Source organism: Nanorana parkeri, unplaced genomic scaffold (genome assembly GCF_000935625.1).
Source record: "Nanorana parkeri isolate BGI_ZX_2015 unplaced genomic scaffold, ASM93562v1 scaffold747, whole genome shotgun sequence".
Lineage (NCBI taxonomy): Eukaryota > Metazoa > Chordata > Amphibia > Anura > Dicroglossidae > Nanorana > Nanorana parkeri.
Window position 1 is genome coordinate 64411 of NW_017307015.1, and position 11683 is coordinate 76093.

At 42.9% G+C, this 11683-nt stretch overlaps 1 protein-coding gene across 1 annotated transcript in view; it reads right to left on the reverse strand.

Moving 5' to 3' along the window:
• Positions 1 to 11683, reverse strand: part of TRPM4 (transient receptor potential cation channel subfamily M member 4) — a 115909-nt gene that overhangs the window by 55023 nt on the left and 49203 nt on the right. Inside the window, exons 6-8 of the mRNA XM_018564365.1 lie at positions 8991 to 9168; positions 1519 to 1583; positions 967 to 1149 (exon numbers count right to left, since the gene is read on the reverse strand). Coding sequence (XP_018419867.1) covers positions 967 to 1149; positions 1519 to 1583; positions 8991 to 9168 — 426 coding nt within the window. The remainder of the gene's footprint in view (positions 1 to 966; positions 1150 to 1518; positions 1584 to 8990; positions 9169 to 11683) is intronic.

Here is an 11683-nt window from a genome sequence, read left to right on the forward strand (position 1 = left end):
AAGAAAAGAAAAAAAGAGGGGGGGGGGGGGGAGCTAAAACCAATGCAGCCAACACATCTAAGGATTGATAAGCTGCAATATAATAAAGTTTTGTTTTTGGGTGCAGAAACACTTCGGCCTCTTTTTAAGAAGTTTATGCTATTTTGATGAAAGTGACCTGAGTACAGTTTAATTGAATGTAGCTGAGGATATTTGCACTGTGCTTTACATTGCCATGTTGAATATGTTGCAAAATATTTTACATTTAGGGCCAGTTCCCAGTATCCAGTGCGTTCAGGGCATGGTTCCGTGTCATGAATGCAGTGAATTGCATCCACAAACCCTTCCCACGTTCTGGGGCGGGAGGGGGTGTGGTGGTACCATTCATGTCTATGCCACTGCAGACACACCTCCTGCCCGCAGTTTTTGATGCGATTTTGGCGCGTTCCTTTGTGTATTTTTGGGGACGGAATTTTGGTTCAGTGTGCTCCAGTGCATAAGCATGCATATTTACATGCTTTTTGGAGCATCCCAATTGTGCATGCCGCATACCCCCCTGCACTGGAAAGGACTGCACTAGTGTAAACAGAGCACAAAAATACCATAGGAATACATTGGGATGCATTTCAGTGCAGACAAAAAACGTTCTGGTCCAGATCTGGTTTGGAGATGGTTCATTCACATCTATGTGCATGCACCACAATGCACATTTTCATGAGCCAACACACACCAGTGTACATGCATTCTTGTGCGCGCCTCCAAAATGTATTCACACTGCATATAGGTATAGTGCTTTACAATACGTGTCTATCCATGTGACTATGTAAGACTGTGGTGAAAACAAGCCCTTAAAGCTGCATGCACATTTTGTTATTTAAAACACCATAATCTTTTTTCTTTTTTTTGCTTTTTAGATAATGCTTAAATTATAATTATTTATGTTATTATTGTAACTATTGTTGTTCAGTTTTGAAACATATCTCTCACCTTTCCAACCATTTTCGTCAAGTTCTCCTTGGGAAAATGCAATTTTAATTTCTCTTCTATTACAGATCTAACGGACTCCATTGACAATGATTCCTCCAGGATTTCAGCCAGGCAGTCGGCAACCCCCCCGGAACCAGCAACTAAGAGGCATGGGATGGGGCTCATTGTGGCGTTGTAGACTCTCTGAAAATAGCATTAGTTAGGTTATATAGAGGTCAAAGTGGTGATCAATGGAACAATCAGTAATGAAATGTCTTGCAAGATGGACCAGATGAATTTTACAGTAGAATAATAGATAAGGGGCCAATCTTCCCAAATCTGATATTTCAGTTTGGGCAAATGGATTCTAATCCTTGCTTCTATTAAACGGGGACATTAAATGACAGATAGCTGCATTAGTTCACCATAACTGTCTTAAGGAGATGTCCCTTTGGCATTACTTTAAGGAAACACAGCAGAAACTATAAGAGATATGAGCAAGTGAATAAGATAGTAAGGGGATGTTCAAGGGAAGATTTTGTTTCTGTAACCTCTAAGATATATATGTCTTACCTCCAGCATCTTGGACTCTCCAGCAATAAGCATGCACAGAACAGGGATTTCAATGCTTCCCTTACCTGGAACATAATATAAAATTACTGCAGCATCTAACAGTGTGAATTTAAAAAAAAAACTGTAAAAAATAGGATTTCTAAACTGATCATTAATTCTTTCTCTCCAGTAGTTTATCAAGGGACACAGGATCTAGGTAATGGGCAGCACGGTGGCTTAGTAGTTAGTGGTTATTACCTTGCAGCCCTCGGGTCCTAAATTCTGGCCAGGACACTATCTAGGTTGGTGTTTCTCTCTGTACTTGCGTGGGTTTTCTCTGGGTACTGCAGTTTTTTCCCATACATCCAAAGATATGCTGGTAGATAAACTGGTATTAGTATGTGTGTATGCATGTGAGAATAGGGTGCCTTAAATTGTAAGCTTCTTAAGGGCAGGGGCTGATGTGAATGTACAGTATGTAAACTACTGGCGCTATTTAAATACTTGTAATAAATAAATGTATGAAAAAAGCAGCTGCCTTTGAGAGGTTGGATACTAGGCAAAGTAAAGTGTGCAGTCCAAGCAGTGAGAAAAGCTGTAGCATGGTGGGGAATCTTTCTGAGAACGTCGTTAATGAAAAAATGCCAACAATGGAAAAAGAAAGCACAATTGTGGGTGGAACTGTGACCAAATTAATTACCAGTTAATTTTCCAAGTAATTTATTTGTTCATTGGGAGACACAGGATTTAATCTTCTTTGTATGGGATGTCCTAAAGTAGTCCCAAAACATGGGTCAGGTAAAACAAACTAGGCAAAGACAACCCTCAAGGAAAATGGTGTGTTTTGATCATGCTACAACCTGCAAGACTTTACATCCAAAATATAATACGCCAATATAGCGATCCATGCAATAAAACTTGGTTAATGTGGGAATCGAGGACTAGGTAGCAGGTTTATATACCTGGGGAACTGGTGCCTGGTATAAGAATGAGAAATACTAATCACAAATTCACCTAGAGATAGCTGCACTGGAGGTCAGGAATTCTTCGCAAGGACCATCTGGAATGACAAACAGGGAGGCTGTGGCGTTCAAATAAGCCCTGACAGCCCAAACCACATCTAGCATGTGTAAGGCAATTTCCTTTGGATTTGGAGAGGATGACAAACAGGAAGAAGGAAGCACACTGTTCTAGGTTAGGTGGAAAGAGGACACAACTTTAAGCACAAAGGAAGGCATAACTCTCAGACCAGCCTTATCCCTATTATGAAAAAGAAAAGGTGCCTTTCAAGACAAGGCTGCCAGCTTAGAGACCCTCCTAGTTTAATTGATGACAATAAAAAAAACACCTTCTGAGACAGGGTCACAAGAGCAATGTTTTATACCGGTTTAAAGGGAGACCTGAAGAACCCCTATTGAATTTTACTGCTTCATAAGAGAGATTTTCGCTCACTTACTGGCATTATGCCGGTGTCTTTACCAGACAGTAATTTTAGTGAAAACCTCAAATAACAACATCAATAGCAAAACAAATTCTTATTTTTTAGTAAAGTAAGGAATGGCTAGAACCTTTATACACTTTGTTTTGCTGTCTTTGTTGCTGTTGCAGATTTTTCCTCACTTCCGTTTTAGTTTAGTGAAACTATTGTCACTAACATTAACGAAGGGTACATTTCTCAAATGGAGTAAAGAATAGCAATAAAAAAATCAACAGGAGTTCTAATTCTTCTCCACTAGGAACTAAGCAGCTGAAGCAAGGTGTTCTAACAGTTGGAATATTGTGACTATAATCCTGGGCAAATGTATGGACCAAGGAATGGGAGGTTAAGGGCTGTTGGAACAGTAGTAACACTGCCTTAGAGAGGCCTCTTTGTCTTAGAGTGCAGGATTGGACCTTGGGACAGGAGGTCCAGTGGAGCCAGGAAAGACCATGGAAAGTCTGTGACCAGATAAATTAGGCTCTTCTTGACTAGTCCAGAGCTATTAGAGTGGTGGGAATTCTTTCTAATATGATCCTTTACAGGAGTTAAGGGGAAAAGCTTTAGTGGTGGAAACCTATACAGCAGGGTGTATTGCATCCATGGAGTGACCAGATCACCGACTGCATCCACCAGAGGGTCTCTTTTGATCTGATAATTAACATTTTCACTTAGCGATTGTGACTGGTCGCCATCAGATCCATGCCTGACACTCCCCACTTGCTTCTCTTTCTAGTGTTATACATGTTGCTAAGCAAAGGGAACAATCTCAATCGAAGTTACAGGTGCATTGAGACAAGCGGCACCCACTTCCTTTAATGTGCACCAGCCAAATTGGCATAACACTTATTTTATATTGATTACATGTTTCTTATTCACATATAATATTTTTTTTTTAAATGAAGGAAACATTGTTTTGCTCAGAAATGCAAAGAGGCTGGACAGGTTACTAAAAACATAATTAACCTTGTCTGTACTGTGCATGGCTGATCCCATTATCAGTTGTAAACTAAATTTGTACACTGCCTGCCATAACAAAGGGCTTAAGATCTAGGGGAAGCTTAGTCTGTCACTAGTCTTTCTATGGGGACAGGCAAAGTTTCCTGCTAGTTGGTTAAATGGGGAGAGAAGCTTGCAAAAGGTTGCAACACAGACACAGCTAAAAGGTAAGAAATGTATTTTAAAAAAACTGCCCTGACCCGTCGAGGCATGAACTTAACTAGACCCATGAAAGTATGCTTTGGTATCTAGCACCAAGACGTCAGCAGCAGATCCTTTAAATGGTGTAAGTTGTGAGGTGGGGCCCCATGGATCTGACCTGTTTTTTTCAGCGTATTCTACAGATGCTGGATTGTATTGAGATTTGGAGAATTTGGAGGCCAAATAAACACCTGAAACTTGTTATTGTGTTCCTCAAACCATTCTTGAACCATTTTCGTAGTGTGGCAGAGCACATTATCCAGCTGAAAGAGGCCACTGCCATCAGGGAATACCGTTTCCATGAAGGGGAATATTTGGTTAGCAACAAAGTTTGGGTAGCTGGTACATGTCAAAGTAACATCCACATGAATGGCAAGGTTTCCCAGCAGAATTTTGCCCAAAGCATTACATTGCCTCTGCTGGCTTGCCTTCCTCCCATTATGCATCCTGGTCCCATCTCTTCCCCGGGTAAATGACACACGCGCTCTTGGCCATCCATATGATGTAAAAGAAAGCGTGATTCATCAGACCAGGCCAACTTTTTCCGATGCTCTGTGGTCCAGTTCTGATGCCTACTTGCCCATTGTTGGCACTTTTGGCAGTGCACACAGGTCAGCTGTAATGGTCGTACCCCGGTGAGGTCGGGTGCCGCCGTCCGTTGCGGGCCTGTGCAGACACGTCGGGTCCTCTCCTCCTCGGGTCGCACACAGCAGGTGACGGCTCCTGGTGTCAGTGGCCGGAATCGTGCTGCGCAGGCGCGTTATCGATCGCCGGCGCCTCTCTCTCTGCCGGGAGATGCGTCCTGCGCAGGCGCGCCCCGTAGCTCCGCCCCCTCTAGAGCGAGCGCTCGGCTTAAAGCCTCCGCTCGTTAGTTGATCGGCGTCCCACTATTGATGTAGGTGGACGCTGATCAACTCAGCACTCCACACGCTCTCTGGACCTCAGCAAGCCGTATCACTGCCGCAAAACAGCAGGCTCCAACCAGTGTCTCTGCCGTTAAGCCAGCTCCAGCCTGTGTCACTCTGCCACGAACTCCAGCAGAACTGCAAGTATTTGATTTAGGAAGAGCAAGCTGGCTCCAGGTCTCACAGACCAGACAGGTTTATTGTCAGCTACTTCTACTTACCAACTGCTGTACTGTTCTCCTCCTATGAAATCATAAAATTGCCATACTGCTCATCTCATGGTGATTTAGCCGTATGCTGTACTGTTAGTTATGCAAATGCTGTGTTACTCAAATAATACTGATTAGCCTCTGCTGTGTTTCCTCATCTCATGCTGAACTTAACCATTGCAGTACCTCTCAGCTAAGGCTGAACTTAACCATTCCAGTACTGCTCATCTCATGCAACCAGACCATTGCCATACTGTTTATATCATACTGGTTATACCCACTGCTGTGATTAACCAGGTATAACCGTGTCTACTCAGCATCCTTAAACCCAGCGGGAAAATGATGTGAAGCAGCTCCCTCTCAGTCTCATACAAAAACGGGGCACGTGAGGGCAGCTGTTACTCTGATACCCGTACCCAGATACCGCAGTTGCGATCCATATAGCAATAAGAAGAACCGGTCCGGGGCGATTATTACATCAGCATGGGTACGCTGACCAGTCTGCGGCTACGCAGTCCTATACGCAACAAACTGCAATGCACTGTGTGTTCAGCCACCTTTCTATTGGAACCAGCATTAATTATTTTTAGCAATTTGACCTACAATAGCTCTTCTATTGGATCAGACTACACAGGCCAGCCTTCACTCCCCATGAGCCTTGGCCACCCATGACCCTGTCGCTAGTTTAAGTTCGTCTCAGCACATAGCCATGTGCAGCTCAGTGTATGGTCTAAAGAAGTTTGCCAGCACACAGGTAAGAAGCTTTATTGCAAAAGAGACATAATATATCGCTTCTGTAGCAAAAATAAAAACTGCCTGCTTGCACCTTTTAGGGTAAAATTCACTTTAAACTTTTGGAGTTCCACCTAGATTTGGAAGACTGAGAGGAAGGTGCTGAGTTTGTGCAACATTTAACTAGCTCAACTGTACTGATGGTTAGTGTAACAGAACCCACCGTGACCTGGGCTCCTGGAGGGGCCTGGGGGACAGCCACCTTCCCAGCGACTATGGACCGAGGACTATGGAGACCCCATCTTGGACCTCTTGGGTTACAAGGAACTGTCACAGACCTAGGGCTGCAGTAATTTATTACCCTGTAGAACTTTGTTGGCTGTGTGTTCTACCTGTTTAATATTTTATCTGGTGAGAGCTTCTCACTATTTAACTTTTTTGCCAATCCAGAGTTCTATCTTGTCTGGATGTACCATCTTCGCCTAACCAGGCACCCAGCCTGACTCTTATGGAACTGTGTGGCGGCAGGGACCAGCAGGGATCACCCTAAAAGGGCTATCATTATGAAGGAAGCTTAATTCTGATTGAGGTACCCAGTCGGGGGCACTAGGCGGTCCGTCACAGTTAGAAGCTCTAAAATTTGAGAACCGTCATCACGAACATTGCAACCCAGTGACCTGCAATGCGAGGAGACTGCATGTGGACCTTGCTGAGGACTGGATCTATAATGAAGCTAAGTAAAAACTTTATTTTTCATCTTGTAAATTGTGTGAAAGTTATTGTACATTGGTACCATAGATCTGATCATTGGTTTAAGAGTCCAAAGTGCTGGCACTCTTTATTTGGAAATCATGGGCTCAAGCCCATGCACTGCAATTGGAGACCTCAGTAAATGTTTTATTACAATTAAAAACAGAGCTGCGCTGGACAGCAGTATGGGGTACAGATTACTTACTATCTACCAGTCGAGGTTAGCATCTGGACCTGCTTCATTATAGTTTTCAAGTTACCTTCACAATTAATATTGTGTCCTCCTAAATACCTCAGGACTTCCACCTCTTCTAACTTAGTATCACTCGTACAATTATTTAGTAGGAAGCTACTTCGGCTGTTTCTGTCTTATATCTGCTTCTACTGCTTCCTGAGCATTTTGAACTTGACTACCAGACCACCAAGTCCCACCAATGCAACTTTTATCCTAGATGTATCATTTAAAAAAAAAAGAGTTTACTGCTTGTAAAACTTTGACTTCTGCTGTTACCTTGTCATGCAAAAGCTCCTTCCACGTGTCAGAATGAAATTCAAAAAAATATCTGAGTATCTCTTGCACAATTTTTGAAGACTCTTTTTACTTATGCACCAATGGTTACTGTTGTTTTAACTGGCCCCCTAATGGCTCCTACCAGCTGTCAAATTTAAACACTAAGCAATATCTTGCTGTCCCTGACAATTTCTAGAATAAGTGGCTCATGCTACTTTTGTACCGTATGCCTTCTGCAGTTACTAATGCTATAAAACTCCTGCCAGGCCTGAATATCTTAGTTTCTCTACTATAGTGATTGAAATGAGTGTCTCACACTGATTGTGCACCTATGCCTACCGCTGCTGTTATCTTGTCACCCTAAGGCAGGGGTAGCCAAACTCCGGCCCTCCAGCTGTGATGGAACTACAAATCCCATGTGGCATTGCAAGATTCTCAAAGCTACAGACATGACTCCCAGAGAGAGATGCATCATGGGATTTGTAGTTTCACCACAGCTGGAGGGCTGGAGTTTGGCTACCCCTGCCCTAAGGCTTCTGCTAGGAGCAAATTCTGAGTAATATCTTGCTATGCCTGATACAGTTATTGGAGTGAGTGGTGCATGGTTCTTCTGCACCTATAACTACTTTCATAGTTACCTTGGCAAACCAAGGCTCCTTGCAGACCCAAACTCTGTGAAATATCTTGCCATCGCTGGTACAGTTATTGAAATTAGTGTATGACACTGCTTGTACAACTATTCACCTATTCCTACTTCTGTTGTTATCTTGCCATACCAAGGATTCTGCGAGGCCCAAATTCTGAGTAATATCTTGCTATCCCTGATACATATATTACATGCTGATTGGGCATGAATACTGCTCACTACCACTACACTGTTCCTGCCACCTGTAGAATCAGTTATACCCTATCCAAATATTATGCTCTGCAAAATTGACCTATCAGGGATGCTCATTAACATCTCTACTTTTTATTCTTCATTCTTACATTAGATCAACTTTTTAGACACATCACGCAAACCAAGACATCATGGGATATGTGGTAAAAAATACCATTACAAAATAGTGGCAGAGCAGGGGATTTAATATTTTTAGCTACCTGTCCGAAAATAATTATAAATCTAGAGTTCTATACCTGGTTATTAAGATATAGAATATTTCGAATAAACATTCTCCCCCAGCTATTGTATCTCCTGTAAACATTACCCATTTAGATTATCAGTCGATATCTTTACGCTCTGTGCAGGGAAAATCTCTCAAAATGTTAAACTGATAACAATTCTGAAAATTTTTGATTTGCTAAACCTGCAAAGGAAATATAACACATGGAATCTAATTTGGTTGCTGTGAACAGTATAACATGTTTCATTGTTCTTATCTATTAATAATACAAGAATAATGCACATTTATTATCTGTATATGTCCCTATCTTCATGACCTGCTTTGAGTATCTTTACCTGGTAAATAAATCTAAGTGCAATCGTTCAGTTGCACATTTATAGGCTTATTTAATAAACAGTGCAAAGAGCAAATGATGATGTGCCAAATACATAGTTACATAGTCAGGTTGAAAAAAGACACAAGTCAATACAGTAAGCTACAGAATCCAATCGTCAGTGAAAGCAGACTGCCTATTGGTTGCTGTAGGATATTGCACTTTGCAGACTGTTCATTGCCCCACTGAATAATCTGGCTAGACTTTACACTTACCCCCAACGCCAGTCTTCTGCCGTGATATGTGCTGCTCTAGCATGAATCTAAAGCTAGTTTCACCTCCCATTTGCTCATTGGTGCCATCGTCCGCTAAGAGGAAAACAGAATAATTGTTGTCCAAGGAATAAGTTGGCCCGTCCACATTTTCCATGTTGTATTTTGCTGGAGAAGACCCCTGAAAACAATGGTGACAACTATTAATAAATGCAATAAAAGCTTACCATTTCAAAGGCTGTCTGATCTAAAGCCTCCTACTATAGCACGAAAGCGGGGCTCATTCACCACTGCAAGTCATGCCACAGAACAAGCATGCAGCCCAGCAGCCAGAGAGAGGCAGCTTCCCTATTAGCCTAAAAGCCGTAAACAATACTTACTGGCATATTTATGAAACCATGACAACCAAAAAAAAACAATAGGGCCCCCTCAGTTACTGCCACTAAACTGTCATATGCAATGTAGTCTAATAGCATTTGCCACTGCATTTCATGAACAGGGTATAATGAAAACCATAACAGGCTTCATATAAGCCCTGTGTGGCAGTAACAGTACACTGTAAAGCAGTTTTAGAAATAGCCTGCTAATGATAAAACTTTTTTGGGGTTTGCATGATGGGTCGTTAATAATAAAATTAATAAATACATTAATAATAAAATTAAGAAATCACTGGATCGAAAAAAATATATAAGAAAATTACAAATATATCACACTGCTATACCTATTTAAGGTGAACATGTAGAGTACAAAAACACAAAAGCCATAAGGTGTCTGCATCAGAACACTCCCAACAATATGCTGCCAAAGCCCCTACAAATACCCTGTATCTCCATAAGAGTGGCCAATCACCAGGCTTGAGCTGTGCCACATGGGGTTGGTGGACCTTGCTCAGCTCTGGGCAAGTTCTGGCATTCTGTGCTGGTGTGTCTGTTATGCAGTGGCTGTCTAAAATTGTTTTTTTTCATCACTGGGTCACTTTAGGCACATTTGTTTGTAACAAAATGTTTATTACATTTGTCAGTGAAAAATAGACATAGCCCTTTACTTGTGAATATTCAAACATATGAAATCACTTGGTCAGCGTAAAACAAACAATAAAAGTGCAACTCAGATACAAATACTGTTATAACAACCACATTACAATGTAAGGTAAAGAAAAGAAAAGACAGGAAAAAGGAGAATCAGATACAAGGTCTAACAGTCAGTCTACATCACTTTAGAACATTGAGGGGCCCAGCATTTCCGCCACCAGACCTCCCCAACCCCCCTCCTATCTCCACTCTCTATCACAAGCAACGAAGGGTGTGCAGATCCAAGTCAGGGTGCTGGGTCAATAATCAAAGCTCCCAAATATTTAAAAATGTATCATGTTTATCAGCCAGAATACCTGTTAAGCCTTCATTTAGCATAATGTTGTCTAATCTCTGGGTGAATTCCAAGTAGGGGATAAATTGTTTCTTCCATTTACTGGCCAAGGTTAATTTAGCCGCTAGAAATATACAATGCATAAGGGAGAGTTGGAATTTAGACAAACCAGGCACCATCGTGTGCAGCCGAACTTGCCTGGGGTCCTTAGGTCGATGTTTACCAAACATGGGTTCCAACAACTGATATATTTTAGTCCAAAAGGGCAGGCAAATGGACAGGACCACCAAGTATGTAACATGTCCCCAGGTGCATCACAACCACAGAAACATTTATCTGAAGTGGTCGAACAGTCATGCTAAATGTACAGGAATTAAATAAATTCGTAACATCGAGTAAACACCTGGAGACAGTATCCCACACCCTTTTCCAGTCCTCATCTGTCCATTTCAGTTTAAGGTCAACCTCCCATTTTCTACGATAAGAGTGCAGTCTAAAGTTCGTCATACAGATGGGAATATAGAATCGACACCAACCTAGGCCCACCTGGGGAATACAACCAAATGTGCTCAAAACAGGTAAGCGGGTTATTTAAATCCTTCCTTCTCCTCAAGGAGGTAATCCAATGTTGTAGTTGTAAAAACCTATATAATTCCAATTCAGGAACCTTTTAATGTTCTTTAAGGTAGGACCAAGTAGGGGTGTTGGAAAACCGCAGGAAATCATATACTCTACTATATCCATTGTCATTCCACCACATAAATGCACATGGATCAGTATACCCTGCAGGGGCGGACTGGGCCGGGGGGGCAGGGTGGCAATTGCCCCCCGGGCCTCTCTGATGCCATCGCGAACGGCCGCTGCCACCTGCACCGCCAGCCCTCCGCATCCGACGCGGCTCTATGAATGGTGCGGCCGCTGCTCCTCAAGGAGGTGCTCGGGAGGCTCCAGCAGGGGGCGCTCTAACATGCCGCGTCTACCTGGTACAGCCAGCGCGGATCGCCTCGGTATGCGATCCGGCTGGCTGGATCAGGCAGACGCGGCCCTGTAATCAAGCTCTGTAGAGGGCAGCCCGTTGGGTCCTTCTGAGGACCCCCTTGAGGACCGAGCAGCAGCCGCATAGGATGCGGTCCGGCCGGCCGGGTGCAGGTGACAAACAGGCGGCAGAGGGAGATTGCCACTGCAGCTGGGGCCACAGCAGACACCCCCGCCCCCCCCAACCAGAGTCCATGGAGCCCCTACTGACCACCAGGCCAAGGTAAGGTGACAAAATGTTTAAAAACAAAATCCCGGGACATTTTATCCCCGGGAGCATAAAACAAACTTTTTTT